The 20,447-nt window shown below is 39.1% G+C and overlaps 1 protein-coding gene across 1 annotated transcript in view; it reads right to left on the bottom strand.

Annotated features, from left to right (window-relative positions):
- The window catches only part of ADGRG6 (adhesion G protein-coupled receptor G6), a 135,550-nt gene extending 116,385 nt beyond the window's left edge, over window positions 1-19,165 (bottom strand). The window contains exons 1-2 of the mRNA XM_060030658.2: window positions 18,524-19,165; window positions 10,792-10,892 (exon numbers count right to left, since the gene is read on the bottom strand). Coding sequence (XP_059886641.1) covers window positions 10,792-10,892; window positions 18,524-18,525 — 103 coding nt within the window. The 5' untranslated portion in view covers window positions 18,526-19,165. The remainder of the gene's footprint in view (window positions 1-10,791; window positions 10,893-18,523) is intronic.
- Between the last annotated feature and the right edge of the window lie 1,282 nt (window positions 19,166-20,447).

The following is a 20,447-nucleotide window of genomic DNA, read 5'->3' on the forward strand; positions in this document are numbered from 1 at the left end:
ATGGATCCTTCCACAAAATCAGTTTCAGTGAATTCCTAGGTTTGTCCTTTCCCTTTCTCTGCGTACCTCACCCTTCTCCATTTCCATGCTCACTTTCCATCTTTTTGTTTTTGGTCAAGATCAGATGAAATTCAGTGGGGACGAACCAATCCCACAACTGCAATCAGTTTGTTTGTTTTTTTTTTTAATATCTTTACTGGAGTATAATAGCTTTAGAATGGTGTGTTAGCTGCTGCTGTATAACAAAGTGAATCCGCTATACATATACATATATCCCCATATCCCCTTCCTCTTGCGCCTCCCTCCCACCCTCTCTATCCCACACCTCTAGGTGGTTGCAAAGCACCAAGCTGATCTCCCTGTGCTATGCGGCTGCTTCCCACTGGCTATCTGTTTTACATATGGTAGTGTATATATGTCCATGCCATTCTCTCACTTTGTCCCAGCTTACCCTTCCCCCCCCCGTGTCCTCAAGTCCATTCTCTATGTCTAAGTCTTTATTCCTGTCCTGCCGCTAGGTTCTTCAGAACCATTTTTTTTAGATTCCATATATATGTGTTAGCATATGGTATTTGTTTTTCTCTTTCTGACTTACTTCACTCTGTATGAAGACTCTGGGACCATCCATCTCACTACAAATAACTCAATTTCATTTCTTTTTATGGCTGAGTAATATTCCATTGTATATATGTGCCAAATATTCTTTATCCATTCATCTGTCGATGGGCACTTAGGTTGCTTCCATGTCCTGGTTATTGTAAATAGAGCTGCAAAGAACATTGTGGTACATGACTCTTTTTGAATTATGGTTTTCTTAGGGTATATGCCCACTAGTGGAATTGCTGGGTCATATGGTAGTTCTATTTTTAATTTTTTAAGGAACCTCCATACTGTTCTCTATAGTGGCTGTACCAATTTACATTCCTCCCAACAGTGCAAGAGGGTTCCCTTTTCTCCACACCCTCTCCAGCATTTATTGTTTGTAGACTTTTTGGTGATGGCCATTCCGACTGGTGTGAAGTGATGCCTCATTGTAGTTTTGACTTGCATTTCTCTAATGATTAGTGATATTGAGCATCCTTTCATGTGTTTGTTGGCAATCTGTATATCTTCTTTGGAGAAATGTCTATTTAGATCTTCTGCTCATTTTTGGATTGGGTTGTTTGTTTTTTTGATATTGAGCCGCTTATATATTTTGGAGATTAAAATATCCTTTGTCAGTTGCTATGTTTGCAAATATTTTCTCCCATTCTGTGGGTTGTCTTTTCATCTTGTTTAGGGTTTCCTTTGCTGTGCAAAAGCTTTCAAGTTTCATTAGGTCCCATTTGTTTAGTTTTGTTTTTATTTCCATTTCTCTAGGAGGTGGGTCAAAAAGGATCTTGCTGTGATTTATGTCATAGAGTGTTCCGCTTATGTTTTTCTCTAAGAGTTTTACAGTGTCTGGCCTTACATTTAGGTCTTTAATCCATTTTGAGTTTATTTTTGTGTATGGTGTTAGGGTGTGTTCTAATTTCATTATTTTATATGTAGCTTTCCAGTTTTCCCAGCACAACTTATTGAAGAAGCTGTGTTTTCTCCATTGTATATTCTTGCTTCCTTTATCAAAAATAAGGTGACCATACATGTGTGGGTTTATCTCTGGGCTTTCTATCCTGTTCCATTGATTGATATTTCTGTTTTTGTGCCAGTACCATACTGTCTTGATTACTGTAACTTTGTAGTATAGTCTGAAGTCAGGGATTCCTCCAGCTCCGTTTTTCTTTCTCAAGATTGCTTTGGCTTGCAATCAGTTTTTACAGCCAGCCATCCAATCTGATTACAGGGAAAGCTCTTCAAATGGTCAATGACAAAGCCATGTGATTTTGTAAGTATTTTTTCATCACCCCTGGTAGAAGATGCAGTTTTAACATTATCTCTTCTGTGCAAACTTTTCTGAGATCTCTTCTGTTATCCCTTGATATCACAGTCACAATTCTATTAGACCACATATCACAGTGCTTCCTATTTGTCTCATGCCAGTCTCCTTATCAACACTAAAACTTCTTGAGTTTAAGGATCATGATTTAGCTCTGCATAGCCAGGACTTTGAAAAGAGTCTGATACACACACACATGTGAAACGCTCAAATATTATGGTATTATTGTGACATAGCCCTCAGCTTTTAAATGCACTTAAAAGTAGCATGCTAACTATGTTCTCTGCAACTCCATTAAGTATTATAATGCTGTCACAAATGTTTGATTTACTTTAATAATATTGGGGGAGGGAAAAGGTTCTGATTAAGAATACCTAACAGTTAGATCTGCTAGACTCACTTTGGTAAGGAAAATCCAAAGTCACAAAAGGGCAGCGTGGAAAGCAATTTGATTCATTCACTACACAGTTACTGAAAACCTCTTCTGTGGCATTACAATCACAGCATCATGTCTGTAAACCGACAGGACCTTAAATATAAGAAACAGTCACATAGTATAAAGTTACATGTCAATTCTTTTTAAAAAGTATTGTTGCAAATTCAGAGAGAACCTTCCTCTGAAACAGTTACTGAAAAAGTCAGACCTCTCTAATATGTGTGTGTGAGAGACAGGTAAGCAAGTCAGATGATGAGAAGTAATGAGAGTCCTAAACAAACACCAATGAAAGTATCAGGGCTTACTGAACTGGAAGGAAAGTCCTATGTCAAGTTAGCAAAGGCTCTGAGAGAACCACAGACCTTATTGTTTATTGATATATTTGTACTTCATCAGTATTGTTACAGAAATTTTTTGGTCATGAACTTACTACAAGTAACAGATTTTCAGATTACCATTCTAAAGAGAGATGAGATTAGCAGTCCAAGTAAAAACCTAATTTTCACCTCTGATGACCCAGCCAGGAGACACCGATTCGGAGAATTCAGGAAGAAGTGGGGACCATATTCCATGATGCCTTAGTGTACATACTTAGGAGTTCATTCTCTCTAAAAAACCCAATATGGAGGCAAAATATCTCTATAAGTCTAGCTTTCTAGCTTTCCTCACCCCCTGTAGCATCAGTACTGAAGACAATCAAATCACTATGACTTGAAAACCCTCATTTTCTGTCTTAAGATTCTCTTCATTAAAGCCAGTAACCCAGTAAAACTGTTACTTATACTCAACTGAGGCCAGTATTAGCTGTATATAATGCCATATTTCTGTGCATATATTTAAGGCAAAAAAAAAAAGGAAGGAAGAAACTGTGGGTGTGTTTAAAAGCAGTGATTAATACTGTATTCCCATTAAGAGTATTTTCTTTTTTTCAGATCTGTATTTTACTTTAACAGTACTCTTTAAGTTTCAACCAGGTAAAGAATCTTCTAAAAATACCATTTTGTTTACGTATTTGTAAAAATCATAAGCATTAACTCATTCTTATAGCTTTGCATAGTCCAATAATAGTGATTAGTGTAATTTTATAATTAAAGAGATGAAAAAATTTTTGATTTTCAAGGGGGTTGACACAATCCATCACCTGGCTCTACTGCCAACAGTTTCTCTCTTCCTGTTATCTAAACTAGCAGCACCAAGCTGGGAGCAGAATGTATTAGCAGAGGCATCTTTTTTGACTCATAATAGTTGATTTATTAGAGAAAATTCTGTAATTTTTTTAAAAAGTGTATGATTTTTAAACCACAAGTTTAAGATGAGCCTGGTTTAGGAATAACTGTAAACCAAGATATTTTGACATCAAATAATCCAAACTATTTTCCTGACAAAGGAGCCCTCATCTAAAAAGATTAATTGGTTATAAATAGTTTTAACGATTTTTGAAAAAAAAAATCAAGATAATTAGTCTTAACCATAGAACTACAGTAGTAACACAGTTCCCACTGGATTACTTTATTCCTCACTGAGAGGTTTTTTTTTTGGTAATGGTTAAATAGGTTCATCTGAACTGGTGATAGCCACCACCCATGTGCTGGCAAATGACCTCATTTTTTTTTTTTCAGGTGTTTAATCATCTTTGTTCAGTGAAGGGGAAAAGATGTTTACAATATTGTGACTTCGTGCTCATTGTCAGATTAATATATTTTGTCATCTAACCTCCTTACTTTCCTACCCTGCTGCCCCACCTTATAAATCATATTTACTCATTAAATCTGGAATAAGTTTTTTTTCCTCTCTCTCCTTGGTTCTTTTCCACATTTTTAATTTACTAAACACTATGACACTGAAATCTTAGGAAGAATGGTGCCAAAAAGCACATATTCTACTTGCTGAAAATAAAAGGAAAACTCCATAAAGAATTATTAATTTGAAAGTGGCAGAAAATTTTGTACCTGCCAAAGTCTAGAGTTCCCCAGGTTTATCTTGTCTAAGAAAGTTACCTTCCCAATCTCTAATTGAGTATAGAGCTTACCTGCTAAAATTGAAAGGAAATACACACAGAAGAAACTTTTGAGGTAACTATTAAGAGAATGTGTACATCAAGAAAACAGGCTCTTTATCATACTAAGTGAAGTAAATCAGACAAAGGCAAATATCATATGATATCACTTATATGTGGGATCTGAAAAAACAGTACTAATGAACTTACTTACAAAACAGAGACAGCCTTGCAGACATGGAAAACAACCTTACAGTTACCAAAGGAGGGTGTGAGGGATCAAAAAAAAAAAAAAAAAACACAAAAGTTCTATAACACACACACACTCACTCTATGATTAAACTGTAGGCTGAGGAGGCCTTCACGGTTTTTAGTACAAATTCCTCTTCAAAATGAAGACTCCTTCTTCATACCTTCTTCATCACCAGTGATGGCGATTTCGAAGGTCAGCTGGCTTTATCTTTTGGCAACCAGTTACTGAGTCATTTGGTACTTGGAGCATCAACCCCAAAATACTTAGACTAAGTCTGTTTTCACTTCCAAATGACCACTTTTCAAACATCTAAAGACCACTATCGCATTCTTACTGACATCACTATTCCAAAGTAAATGTGCCATTTAAATCGATTTTTTTAATTCAGCAAGATTTTTATCTTTCAAAAGAAACCAAATTGTTACACCAAAGCAACAATGTGGTGGCTGACTCAAAGGGCATGGGTCCACCGCTGCAACCCAGCCCCACAAAGGCTTCACATAACAGTGGAGACAGAGATGCTCTGAAACATTCCTCAGATTGCTCGAGACTCATCACCGGGCTGATCTGCCTGGTCTAGATACTCTGTTTATGAACTCTCTCTAAAGGATAACAACCATGCCTGGAGGCGAGCGTGATCTGACCAGCAAAGGGGAAGACTCTTTGCTAACACCTCACTCTTCCTAATGCTTAATTCCTACATGGTGTCAGTTTCACTGGAGGCCCCATCACACTGCTTAGTCACTTGAGATAGTCAGTGTGGTGACAAGATGAGTCACCCTCATTCCACATTTACGTAATTGACTTTATGACCCCAATGTAGGATTTCATATTTACCTACATCAAAATCAGATCATCTCAAAGGTATATGAAGGCAGGCAATTATCTACAGGGAAGACGCATCAAAGAAACTTCTGTATACAACTTTCTAAGGTTTGCTTATTCAATCACATTGGCTCTTCTCATCTGAAGTGTAGAATGGGAAAACAGCCTTTTAGCTGAAAGCTTCAGACAGTAATTTGGAGCACTTTGACCCTAACTGGAAAAAACCCCCACAAATATTTATTGTCATATATTATAGTTTTCTATTAGTCACTTAAGCATTACTCTGGCTCTTTCTTCACTTAATAAGAATAGTTTGCACAACTAGAGCCTTATTTTTGACCTTTCAAATATACTTATTTAGTAATTAATGACATATTAATGTTAAAATGGCTAGAAGAAAAACCTGGCAGATTTATAAAGGGATTATTTTTTTATGCATTCGAAAGCCATTTGATTGCATATAAAAATATGTATAAAAGATGTCTAACACTCCAATACAAACTGTAATGTAATTGATGATCATGAGTAAAATTAACACACAAACCAAAAAAAGCACAAGATTAGTCCAATCATCTGCCTTCCAGAACCGTGCTGTCCTCTGGGCTAGAAAGCACACAATTCAGGCCAGACTGTACTTTCAGAAACATTTCCCCTTTTAGCTGTTGATGTATCATAACTATCAGAATAACATTGAGCTTTGAAATAATCTGCTGACGTCATCAATTTTCAGAAGAGAAGGGAGGCTCCTCCCTCAGTGCTCGTGACTAAGGCTATCTGTGTGGAAACAGGCTCCTGGTTGCTAAGGAATCCGTTGGCTCTTGGCTGTCTGTTTCCCACTCTGTTTGAAGCCACAACCTTCTGTCTGCTTGAGATATCATCATTCATCTTCAAATCATAGTGTGTCACGCTTCATAAAAAGAGGTTCTTACTTGAAACAACTTTTAGAGATTCATATCAAGTGAAGGAAGAGTCGGAGTAACGGTTACATGACTAGCATTATAACCATACTTATAAAAGTATAATATTCATACATGTCAACAGTCTCTCTGGCAGTTTTTTTATTTTTATTTATTTATTTTTGCGGTACGCGGGCCTCTCACTGTTGGGGCCCCTCCCGTTGCGGAGCACAGGCTCCGGACGCGCAGGCTCAGCGGCCATGGCTCACGGGCCCAGCCGCTCCGCGGCATGTGGGATCTTCCTGGACCAGGGCACGAACCTATGTCCCCTGCATCAGCAGGCGGACTCTCAACCACTGCGCCACCAGGGAAGCCCTCTGGCAGTTTTTTTAATGGGGCTTCTTTTTTTAATACCAAGGAATCTTATTAGGATTTTTTTGTTTTCCCAAATTCCTACAGTAATACATGTTCATTGTAACAAGGCAAATCATTCAGAGTTGTATTAAGTTCCATCACCTTCCCCCTTCTCACTCCCACCCTGAGATAATCCACTTTACGCCCCTGTGATAACCCATTTTAAAACCTGATGTGTATCATTCCATGTTTTATTAATGTTTATACAGTCTTACACAAAAGTATACACACATAATAATCCCAGTTTTGTAGTACAACTTATTACAAATCTAGGATAATCTTATATTGTTCTGTAATTTGCTTTTTAACTTAACTTTCTTATCTTTCCAAGCCAATATACATAGTTTTGAATGGCTACACAGTATTGCATGGTATGAATATAAAATAATTTACACAACCATTCCCTTGTTGATGAACAATCAGTCTTTACCAATTGTTTGCTATAACAATGCTACAGTTAACATATGGGTACATATTTCTCTATATATTTATGGGTTTTATTTCTATAGGATAGATGCGTACATGTGGGAGTGATATGTTAAAGAAAATACACATTCTTACTCTAAAAAAATATTGCCCAATTACTCTCCCAAAAGACAGAGCCAACAGTGTTAGTGTGTCTTCTTTACCTAAACTTTAATAATACTGGATGCTATCAACCTTTCTAAATACTGTCAAGCTAGTGGGTAAAAAACAATCGTATTTTGTAATTTGTACTTCTGTGGGACCGGTTTAAATATTCAAATGTTTTTCTGCTGTAGTTCTTATTAAAAGTTATATCCAGGGCTTCCCTGGTGGCGCAGTGGTTGAGAGTCCGCCTGCCGATGCAGCGGACACGGGTTCGTGCCCCGGTCCGCAAAGATCCCACATGCTGCGGAGCGGCTGGGCCCGTGAGCCATGGCCGCTGAGCCTGTGCGTCCGGAGCCTGTGCTCCGCAACGGGAGAGGCCACAACAGTGAGGCCCGCGTAACGCAAAAAAAAAAGTTATATTCATCACCTATCAAGAGACAAGGTATTCTGTTTCTATACTACTTTTTAAAATTCTAAAGGGCATAAACGTTGTATACTATTTGCTTTGTAAATGTCCACGAAACTACAAATGTTAACTTACCTAGAAGATTTAACATTGCAGTTCTATTTTATGAGTTAAATTGTGGATATTATCAGAATTAAACTACAGGATCCTAATTTTTACTCATCTGAACTAAGTGTCAAGCTTAACAATCAAGAGGTTTTGCCAACCCTCTAACCCAGCTACACAGTCAAATTAACAAAATATTAACAACCAAGAGAGTAACCAAAATCAATAGATTATCCCTAAAGGGTGAAATGAGAGTGATAAGGGGACTCCTTTGAATTGGCGGATAGGCAGACTTATCTGAGATGGTAATAATTAAGACCTGAGTATCAAAAAAGAACCAGGCGCATGTGGATTAGGGAGAAGAGGGTACTAAGAAAGCATGGTTAAGGAATAGAAAGGACATGTATCTGAAACACAGTGACTGTAGGAGAGACTAGCAGGATAGTAGGATGCACTGTAATGCATGAGAGTGAAGCAGATTTGAGGATCAGAGGTAGGGATCAAGAATCTTGTTCAGGGCTTCCCTGGTGGCACAGTGATTAAGAATCCACCTGCCAACACAGGGGACATGGGTTCGAGCCCTGGTCCGGGAAGATCCCGCATGCCACAGAGCAACTAATCCTGTGCGCCACAACTATTGAGGCTGCGCTCTGGAGCCTGCGAGTCACACACAGCTACTGAAGCCTGTGAGCCTAGAGCAGGTGCTCCGCAACAAAGGGAAGCCACTGCAATGAGTAGCCCGCGCACCGCAACTAGAGAAATCTTGCATGCAGCCACGAAGACCCAACGCAGCCAATAATAAATAAGTGTTTTTAAAAAGTTAATATAAAGAAAAAAGAACCCTGTTCACACATGTGAAGTCTGAGGACTATTATATATCCAAGTGTATGAGAATAAGCAACCCAAGAAATGACTCTGGGTCCAAGAAGGGGCCGGGTACAAAGATAAAGACTGAGGAGACACTGGCGTCAAGATGCCACTGAAAGCCACTAGATTCGATGAGATCACCTAGGGATCATCCAGAGAAGTGAAAAAAGTCAAAGATTGCCTATACAGAGACATAAATCACAGTTAAGTACCAGATGTTCTTCAAAAATATAGTGGTATTTCACCATGATTGAAAGATAGGACTCTGAAAATTAGATATAGCTAAAGTTTCAATATGCATTATTTTAACAAACCCTACACCGAGTTACTTATAAGGCACAATTTTGATATTAAAATGCCAATAATAGCCCCTAATGTATTTCTGTGAGTTCAAATATTCATGTGGGAGGTGGTGGCATTTTAAGTGAGTCATATTTAAGATATATAGACACAAAACATTCTGGCTTCATGAGAAAACACAGGTAACTATCTGTCACAAAGCCTTAGGTGATGCACACAACATGTGGGGTAATAAAAGAAATTTTTTAAAAGATTTCTTGTGTCAGACAGTAACTTAAAAACACATTTAAGTACTTTGATTCCCATGCCCTTGCGAATGAGCACCTCCTTAAATTTTACATCCCAGGTGCTTCCCTTGCCCCATCCTAGTCTCAGCCCAGTTGACCCCATTTACTTAGTCTAAAAACATGTGTTTCATTTATTCAAATGATTAAAATAATGAAGGTGCATATACCAAATAAAATGTTGACATCTAAAATAAAAAGTCCCAATTTAAGGTTTGAAGAAGCCTTGAAAATTTACAAATGCTATGACCTAACAAAAATGAATTTTAATCTCATAATTTATCTTACATCATGTAATTGGCTCCTGGAGGGTCACTTTTGAAAGTTAAGAAATAATTCAACACTGTACATGATAAAAATCTAATGTATATATAACTTTCAGATCTCTTTACAAGTGTGCTTCCTCTTTCTGGCAATGAAAGTAACAGAAAGATAGACTTTATAAGGAAATTGAAACAAATACACCAAAAAAACCACTCAAAGATCAATTTTGTTTTGAAGCCAGTAAACAAGTACCAGGGATTTCCCAAGTAAGTAGCTGAAACTACCTGATGGCTTGGAAAAAAAGTATTTGTATATTAAACACTAGTTAAATATCTTGATCCATGAATTAGCAATTTTAGCAGATAATCTATTTCCAGATTTGTTAAATGTATTATTTATAATAACATACAGGTATGTTATAAACGTGGAATGTATAAAATCTTGAGTAAATCCCAAGTAATCAATACATAAGGCTTCAGGAGTAATGACTTCATTCTAAAGGAAAATATAATAAACTGAATAAAGGCAACAGTAAAAAAATAAAAAGTGTAAAACAAAATGGGCTTAAGAAAAATGCAGTTTGCTCAAGTAACAAAACCAGATAACTTTTAAAGATCACTCACATTCCTCAAGTTCTTATTGGCTCATTCATATAATTAGCTGTTTATAGAAAAATCTGGCTTTCAATAACAGCTAAAAAGGTCTTATTTCAAAGTTGAGAAAAAAATTGTACTCTTTTTAAAAATTAAATATTTTCATTCCAAATGTACTGTAATTAAAATTAACTTTGTCACAGCATTTTAAGTCAACTAAATAACCTTCATGATCTAAAAACTTAATTTCAAATTCCTGTCTGATACTTGGCAATAAATAAAAATAGCAAAGCCTATACTTTACTTTTCATAAAGAACTGAATGAAAACTTGAAAAGAGAGAGAATTAAGTACTGTATATTTATTCAGCCGTAGAAGAAACAGCTAGCACATTTTTAATGTCAGATATGTAGCTATCTCATCATTCAATATGGGCGAGATAAATAAAACTAAAAGAAATGTAGCTAAGATTAAAGAAATACACTCATTAGAAAATAAAACAATGATCAAAGTAATAGAATTCACACATAATTAAAGAGGAATGAGAGGCCATGGACAGAAAAAGCCTGTAAAGACAGAAAACATCAACAAATAAGAGGCACACTTACACTGAAGGCAATGTAATCATTATTAAATTCTGAGTTTGAAAGAAAAAGAGTCTTACTTACCTGAGGGAGGAACATACACAATATATAAAGCAAATAAGAACAAAAGAGAACTTGGCTTCCATTTCGAATGACAGCTCCACATTCGGCCTGAGTGAAACATCCTGTCATGGAAAAAAGCAACAGTCAGGACACTTAGATTCAGTAAGGCATTCGGTTAATAAAATCTGTAGGTTTCCAGCAGGTACTGGAAAATAGGAACCTTCAGATTCAGCCTTGCTTCCAAATAAAAAAAAGAAACTTTGAAGATGATAAACTAAGCATCCCCTTTAAGCTAATTAGGCAAAAGAGAAAAATCCGTGCATTTTATCTGTCACTTGGTGGCACCTTCCTTATCAATGAATATATAATAGACGATTTCTTCATGAAGATGGGGAAGTATTCAGATAATACAAGATAAAAATCACTTATAAAAAAAAAAACTATTTTGGCATCAACCTTCAGCATCACCAGTCACATGCCCATCTGAGTAGCAAGAGGATGTTTTTATCAACCTCTTCTATAATCTCCCAGAAATTTAGGCTCTAGGGAAACGTTTTCATTTTATAACATCTGCTGCTTCACAAATGGAAATATTTAAATTAAAATGCCCAAACTTTCTTCCTTCCCCTAAAATTAAGTACAGAAGCACTAACATTCTAAAAAGATTAATTTCTTTATATATAATAGCTGTCAAAGTTTTTAAATGGCTAGTAAACACCAAGTATTATAGAAACTAATAAATGACATTAGATGGAGAGGTGCTGCTTTGAAAACTCTCAAATAATTCTCCGTACAAGAGTCTCATTTTTTTAAAAACATTTTTAAATTTTTATTTATTTATTTTTGGCTGTGTTGGGTCTTTGTTGCTGCACGCAGGCTTTCTCTAGTTGCAGTGAGGCGGGCTACTCTTCGTTGTGGTGCGTGGACTTCCCATTGCTGTGGCTTCTGTTGTTGCAGAGCACCAGCTCTAGGCGCACGGGCTTCAGTTGTTGTGGCACGTGGGCTCAGTAGTTGTGCCTCGCAGGCTCAGTAGTTGTGGTGCACGAGCTTAGTTGCTCAGAGGCATGTGGGATCTTCCTGGACCAGGGATCGAACCCATGGCCCCTGCATTGGCAGGCAGATCCTTAACCACTGTGCCACCAGGGAAGTCCAACAGTGTCATCTTTAAACTCACAATTATACTTAATGATTTAGATGGGGACATACATATTATCTTGGCTTCAGACAGTGGTGTGATACTTTTCATTGACTCAGCCCTATCAAAAAAGGCAAACCACTGAAGGGGGCAGCAGCTGCAAAAGTCAGTCACAAAAAGATGAACTGGTGAGCAGAAGAGTCATGAGGCAGGAAGAACAGGTGAGTAGCAGTAAGAAACCTCCAGATCTTAAAATCCCCCAAGAGAGTTACTTTGATTGTAAGTGGTAATCGAGAGTCATTTTATTTCTAAAAAGAGGAGCAACTAATAAGATACTTTAGGGCCACAGTAATAACTTTTTTCCTGAAGGTTGCTTATCTGGAATAAAATGTATAATACTAAATAGAAAACCAGAAAGTTGTAAGAGAAATACTTGAATAAGCAAAAATAGACATCAAACTGATTCTTGCACTTGCCTTAAGCCTGCATTTTCAATCTGCCTTTTACTGTTAGAGACTACTTAAGTTACAAAGAGAACAAGATCTAGAGTCAGACAGACCTGGGTTTGCTACTTATGAACTATGTAACCTTGGAAAATTGACTTCACCACCTTGTGCCTCCTAGTTTTCACCTGTAAAATAGGAACAATAGAATCTAGTCTACGGAGCAGCTGGATGATTAAATCAAATCATGTCATTTAAGAAATATGCCTAACATTCAGCAAGTACTCAATAAATATTAGCTATTTTTATTTTTACTACCATCCTGAGCATTCTAATATAAGTGTGGTTATTCTGTCAACAGCAAAGCCAAAAGAAAGGACTGAACCAGGAACAGATAATAGGATCAATGTTATAAGCCAAAACCAATCTATTCACTTTGTGGCTACTTCTGGGATCCACTTAGAACAGAGAAGAAATGGATTATTCATGTATGCCATTATTACAGAAATTTAAAATAGTATCTGATACTCAGGACATGTTTTTATATTCACCAAACTACAAGCTCCAGCATCATGCAACTCCTAGGGGAATTTCTACATGAGAAAAAGGCTACGTCCTAAAGAGCATTTTTGCACAACATTGTAAATCAACTATACTCCAATAAAAATTTTTTAAAAACAATAATAATAGAGGATTTTTGTATGGAAGGTATGTTTCCAAATACATCCATCCAAAATATTTGAAATTAAAATCAGTGTTACTGTTTACAAGAAGCAAGATGTTATAGTGAGTCATTAATAATAACGTAATAATAATGGATGTGAACTCTGGAATAGCACGTAGTTACATCCTGGTGCTTCTGTTTACCGTGTGCTTTGGGGGCAGGGTCAAGTACTTAAACTCTGAGCCTATTTTCTCTTCTGTTAATAGAATATTATCCACCAAAAAGAACTAGATGTAACATTGCATGGAACTTAGTGAGTGCTTTAAAAAGGGTAGCCTGTAAATTTTTGTCACATGGAAAGTTCACTTTTTTGGAAGAATGGGTCCATTTCCCATTGATGCTGGATGAATGAGGTGTTTCCCATTCGTGCTGGGGATGAATGAGTGTACTTCTGAAACAAAAGAACAATTATATATTCAAAGAAGTTATCATCTAAAGGACCAAAGATGAAGTCTAACCTCCTCATTTCACCGAGGAGGAAACTGAGGTCCAGAGGAATAAAGGGGCAAACCAGTGAAGCCTGGCTGCCAGCCTTATAGATATTAATAGAAGGAAGTATCAGCCCAGGAGAACTCCTAGCCTCTTAATCTTTGTGGCGCATGACGATCCTCCGTTATCAATATGTGAATAGTGGCCTCCTCTTATGTTCCCGTGCTCTCTAAACAATACTCAGGGAATGATGTTCATTAGTTTGGCGACGCTCAATACTATTTCATGTGCTCGTGCAACTTTTTTTTGCTATAAAAGGTTCTGACACTTAGGAATTCCATATTCACTCCTGAAGTTATTTTATAAAAGCTGCCTGCAATCCTGTCAGACAAGAGCTGCAAAGGACAACCAAGGGCTTAATGCATTCCAGTTCTCAGGACTCCATCACTTTGTACAGAAAAGGAACCCAGGACAGGGCAAGAACTTGTAACCAACATAAACCACCTTTCATCCACTTTACTGAAGAACAGAAACAAATAAAGAATAGAACAGAGGAAGGAAAGCATTGTATGTCTTCTCAGGGGACCAATTAGCAAAGACACATCCCTGGGATTTAAACAACTTTCTCACAAGAATGGAAAATCCTGAACAGGGTTACTAAGGTTCTAAACAGGAACTACAAAAAACACAGTACAATTTTGTGTCACTCAAGTTGTGGCCTCAAAGTTCTATTGAAAAGAATAAGAATATTTTTTAAGTAGAAAGAGTCATAGATTTCTATAACCTGAAAAGAATCTAAAAGTTATGCAATAAAACCTATCATTTCACAGATGAAAAAACTATGATGTTAAACTACTTGCCCAAGATCACATAATCAGTGGTGTCAGAGCCAAAAAGACCCCCTGTGTCACCTGCCTTCCAACTCAACTGTCCTTTTTGAGAAACAAGCTACTACTCTATTGCAAACTCACTCTCCTTTTCAATGAATATAGGCTACAAGATACAAAATACTTAAATCCTGTGTCAGAAAGCTTTAGAATTCAACCCTTTTATAGGAATTGTTTTAAATGTCAATATGACTCCTTGTAGATGTCATTTAATCCAAATGCATTAAAGTCTAAAAAACCTACTGTCTTCCATCTCTTTACTCCTACTGACTCCCCTAAAAGTCACAAAGAGAAATTAGTGAAGAAATTTTGAAATTGGTGGAGAAATTAACATGGTACTAATTCTCTTAATATCAGCAATAGTCAGAAATAACTTCATTCTCCATACACCAACTGTATTTCTATGGCAAATCTTTTCAGAAAGGGACATGAGGAGTAGCACAGAGAATACCTTAATTCTTCCAGAGTAAAAAGAATGGTAATTTGGTTTATTCAAGCCTGCTTACAATTTTGTTTCATTTTCTGGTTAAAGATCATGTTCCTGAGCCTAAACAATGAATAAAAAGAGAAGTGCTATTCTATTACTCATTGTAACTTCTTTTATTAAGTTGGGTTCACCCTCCCCACTTCAAAAAGGCGGAAAGATTTATTCTTCAAATCTGCACAAATCTTGACCCTTATTTGAGCTATAATGTACATAACTGGCTTTACCATAAATGAAATTAAAAGGTAATCGTGAGAAATACACACACACACACACACACAAATACATGTAAAACTGGGAAAATCTGAAAAAGAGAGGTGTATTGTATCAATATCCTGGTTGTGATATTGTACTTTAGTTTTGCAAAATGTCACCATTGGGAGAAACTGGGTAAAGGGTACGTGGGCTGTCTCTGTATTATTTCTTAAAACTGCATGTGAATCAACAAATACCTCAATTAAAATTTCAATTAAAAAAGTAAACCCTGAAGCCCTGATGAATGTAAGTTACTTTCAGATGGTTCAGTAAAAAAATGTGTGTGTGTGTGTGTGTGTGTGTGTGTGTGTGTGTGTGTACGTACGTACAGACAGCGGAGGGGAGAAGAGAAGAAGAAAAATGATAAAATGAATGGGGTAAATATTTACAATAAGTGTTTCTGTGTAAAGAGTATACAGCTGTTCTTTGTGTTATTTTTGCAACTTCTCTGTAGGTTTAAAACTATTTCTAAATAAAGTTAAATACACACATACACATTTACACTGAAGGGTATCAGTGTTCATCTGATGACACTTTCATCACTACTGAGTATTATTGCTTTAATCATTGCCAGTTTGATAGAAGAAATAATGTCTCATTTGGATTTCCTTTGTTCAGATTGGCATATTCAAGTCATTTGTATAGTTTTCCATTATAAATAATTTTCTTTCTAGTGATTTGTGATTTTTTAACCAATTCAATACTAAATATGTTAAGTCTTGTTCATATCTGCTATAAATGTTTTCAATACAGCAATATTAAAGTTTTCCTTAAGGCATTCCAAATAATTTCATCCTGAGGAATGCTCATAAAGGAAAGTAAGATGACACTTAAGTAGCACACTCAAGTTTATTGGCATTTTTACTTATGATTGAAATGTCCTTTAAATGTTATCACCCCAGTCACTCAGTGTGCTTCTTAATGTCATCCAATGTAGGTAATGTAATAATGTCATCCCATTAGAAATGAAGTGGAAAGATGTAGTTTTGGCCCAAGCATGCCACACACACTGAACAAAGTCTTTTCCTATTGAGTCTAAAGTCTAAATAGTTTCAAGAAATTTTTGATCATCCCATCAGAGATGTAAACTCTTGTATGACATGGGCAGTCAGAAAAATGGTTAGGTTTAAGGAAGTGGTTATCAGTTTATTTTTAATATATAAACTGATTCTCTTTCAAATCATTATTTCCAGAAATCAGAGTGACATGCTTCTAGTTGGGCAGTAAAGCTACAAGCTTCTAATATTTCCCATAAGCCAAGAGACAATAGCCTCATTCACCATTCACATTGGAAAAGCACAATGTCATGTAATTTATATAAGCCATAAATGGAACAGTAGCTTCATGCAGCTTGAGACCAATTAATGCAAGTCTTGCTAAATCTATTAAATTTCTTAGGGTATGAAAAATATGCAGTCACTACAACTCCAAAGTATATTTATAAAGTCTGTAATTCCAGAACTTGAGTGTAACAATATATACTCTATCCACAGGAGTAGGCAGAAAATATACTTGAATAATTTGTGTATTTGAATCTATCAAAATTAAAATTTAAAAGGTAGATAATATAGTTTATGTTTCCCTTTTGAACGTTTTTCAACAAGATAGTAGGAATCTTTACCTTGGAAAGGTTGGTATTACTTCCATATACTCTAACATACTAATATCTAAAAAGAATCAGATAATCTTAAACCATTCCATATGAATTATAAACAGCAAAAGGGAAAAAAGAAACAGTTATAATCTGGCAAGAAACGGAAAAACTTTCTGGCAAAATAGTTCAATAAAGAAACTCAAATCAGGGTATTAAACTCCATAATTTTATGTGATTACATATTCATGCTTTTACTATGTAATGACATGAGATTGTTTTAATCATATAGAATTCAAATGGACTATATAACTTAATTTCATAGCCAGAAATTTTTTACATCACTTGTTGATCAGTTTCACATCTTTTATTTTAAAACCTGGTATTCATATTTTCTTCACGTGTAACATAGTTTTTTCCCCATAAGATTTAAATCACCTAGGAAAGCTGAAAGGAAGCTAGACAAATATCTGCTGTTAAAAACCTTACTATATTTTCAGAAAAAACTGAAGTTTAAAACAAACTCACATTCATTCAAAATGTGTTGCCTGTATATGAGAACAAGTCTTATATGAGACTGTTGGCTGTATCCCAAAATAAATTCTTTCAGGTTATACCTTGCTAATTCCACTGGGTAAATGGAACTTTAAAACTCACAGGTGTGGAATTACTTCACATGCAGTTTAATAAAAATAAGTGGTTTCTGTCTAATTATACTGCTCACTACCAGGAACAGAGCTGCCAAGTGCTAGGCTTCTGGGCACTAACCCTTTTTCCTATTTTGAAAATGTGTGCTGGAGGGAGGGAGGCAGACGGTGCAAGGAATGGACAAAGGCCTGAGGGGCTTGTCTCTTCCCGGGTATTACACTGAAAGAGGAAATTTAAGTGGAAATAAATAAGGCTCCAGAAGGTGGGGGAGGGAGGGCGAATATCAATTTCTAGAAACTCTTGTATATTAGTGGAAGGGAGTAAAATGTCTGCCCAAGATTAAACAAAACACCAGAGGGAAAATTACATATTACAAGAAAAGGTAACTTCTGAGTTGGCCACAATAATAAGCTTGGTCCTTCAGAGAACAACCTTCCTTTTTCCATTCTGGAAGGCTAGGGGGTGCTCGGTGGCCCTTCCGCAGGGTCGCTCTGAGGCACTTCACCACTTGGATGACAATTCCAGAGGCAAAACCCATTAGGTTTCTCTAAGCGTTTCATCGCCCTATACCCCCCACTTCAACTTCTATACAAGACCCATCACAGATCCTATCACGTTCGATGGCATCTTCTTTAATTACTTTTTAATCTACAAAGTACACCGTGAACCTTTTCTGCGCGCTTTTTTTTTAAAAACCATTCAAATAACCCAAAGATCCAAGAATAACTTCTACAGTCAAGGGTGGCAATGTGTAAAGTCAACATTTTCTCGGCATACTAGTACCTTCCAAGCCCCCAGGTGCTGATCCAGGAGAGCGGCTTCTTGGCAGGGCGAGGCCCCTGGATGGAGCAGCCGCGCGGGTGATTCCTTGTTTAATTTGAATCCAAAACCTTTTCCCCATTCTTGAAGCCCTGCCCTTTTTATTATGCTTTACGCCGCCCAAACGTGAGGTTTACCTCTCGCTGGAAAAAAGCCAGCGGCACACACTTGTCACAGCTCCGGCAGGCAGCAGCAGCTCAGTGCCTCGAGGGGCCAAGGGAAGACAAACCGGTTTATTCCGTCAATGCGGTTGAAGTCCTTACAAAGCCCTTGGGGTGGGGCAGGGGGAGGCACAGGTAAAGGTGTGAAGGAATTCTGAGCTGAAAGGGGGGACTTACATGTCGGCATCACTGCGCTGAGGTCCCCAGGGGCCGCGCGGTCATGCTCCACCACCTTCCCCGGCTCTGCTGCTCCGAGTTCCCCGATGGAGCCGCCCTGGCGCCTGGGCCGAACGCGGCGGCCGAAGCCTTCTTCACGCTCTTTCTGGAGAGGTCATCGGGGCTTCCCGACAGCCGCTCCTAGCCGGCGCTCGGGGTGGCGCAAGGTGGACGGCCGGCTCCGCGGAGTTCAAGTGCGGGTCGCGGCGGCCAGGGGGCGGGCGGGGCGGCAGGTTCCTCCTTACAGAGAAGTTGGAGGAAAGTTAGGGCGAGAACGTTGAAGCTTAGCGGCTGGGTCTGCCTTCGAGCTGGTGCTGGGTGCTCGGGGTACCCCGGGTGCTCCCAGGGCGGTGGGCGGGTGGGTGAAGGGGTCCGTTTCCGTAGGTCCTCGGCCCCGCTGGCGCGCGGCGGCACGTGGTCACCCCCTTTGTGGCTCTCGTTTCCCCCCCTCCCCCGCCGCGGGCTCGGGCTGTTCCCGGGGCCCGTCCACCCGGCCCGCGCTTCCGGCGCCGAGGCTTTGCCCGGGCAGCGGGCTCAGGTGCTGCTGCCCTGGCGGCGCGCGGCGTCTGGCCGGGCCCCGCGCGGCCCTGGGGCGGCCCCAGCCTCGGTGCTCGGCGGCGGGGACCGTCCCGTGGGCGCAGCCGCCCCACCCAGGATCCCGCCCCGGGGCAGGAGGGAGAAGTCTCGCTGCGGGTTGGGAGAGGCGCTCCCCAGACTGGCAGCGAGGGGCAAGCTGCGGGGGCCGGAGGGAGTGGGAGACTGGCTCCGGGCCCCGGCGCGGCTGCCAGCCGGCGAAGGGGGCGGGGCGGGGCAGACCCAGAGGTCACCCGAAAGCCAGGCGCCCTGAATCCGCGAGACCCTCCTCGCGAGAAATGAGCAGCTCGGAACGCCCGCGGGGATGTGGGCACCTTCTCCTTGCTCGCCGGGGTGCTGCGCTGCCAGCCCAGCTGGGTCTGCGCGGGACCCCTCCGCCAGGTTCCCGGGCCACTGCCTTGCTTTTCTTTTACTTTTCAGTCGCTTTTTTTTTTTTCTCCTCCTCCCTTTTCTTACATCTCTCTCTCCCCTCTCCCTTCTTTTGTTCTTTTTCTTTCTAATAATCAGAGTGAAGTGAGAACTGTCTGTCTTCACAGCACACTCAGACCCCCCATACCATCACCACATCTCTTGGTCTCTGCTGGGGTAGAAGGGGTGAGAGTCCCTCAGCCCCCCCCCCTCCAACCAAGGATGAAGACCAGCCTTAAGAGGGGGCTGAGCAGGCGGCAGTCGCCATATACCTATGCTTACCACCGCGCCTTCCACAGAAATACACCCACTATCTTCTCCCACTGATTTGTTGACACGTGTAGTTCCATCCTTTTGCCTTAGAATTTTGTCTTCTGTTGAAATACATCTAAATACCCCAAGGAGTGGAAACACTTTAAAGCTTTGCCATTGCCCTTGGTTTGGATTGTTCAGATCGCTTCTGGAAAGAAGCATTTGTGCTGTGATATGAGGTGGAAACAGCCTGAGAAATCTGAAAGTGGGTGCAGAGGGATTCAGTGAAAGCCAAAACTTGGCAGGACTAGTGACAAACTGATTGCTCCACAGTTTGGCCTGGGATCCTCCTCCTTCAACCCTCTCCTGCTGCTTCACTGGGACTCTGGGATAGGACTAGATAAGTCATGCTTCCTTTTAAAATCTGCACCACTTTAAAAAAAAAAATGAAGGGATATTAACATGGGGCTGAGTAGATATTCACCTAACATTCAGCAGGATTGATTTGCAAATGCAAATCCAGTTACTCAGTAGGGAAAGTCCACTGCCTGGCCTCCAGTGCTCCTATAGAGTCGCTGCCTGGCAAAGGGATCTGGACACACCTCCTTGGAAATGAGAAGAGAAAAACAAG

This window comes from Delphinus delphis, chromosome 14 (assembly GCF_949987515.2).
Source record: "Delphinus delphis chromosome 14, mDelDel1.2, whole genome shotgun sequence".
In the NCBI taxonomy this organism is placed as follows: Eukaryota; Metazoa; Chordata; class Mammalia; order Artiodactyla; family Delphinidae; genus Delphinus; species Delphinus delphis.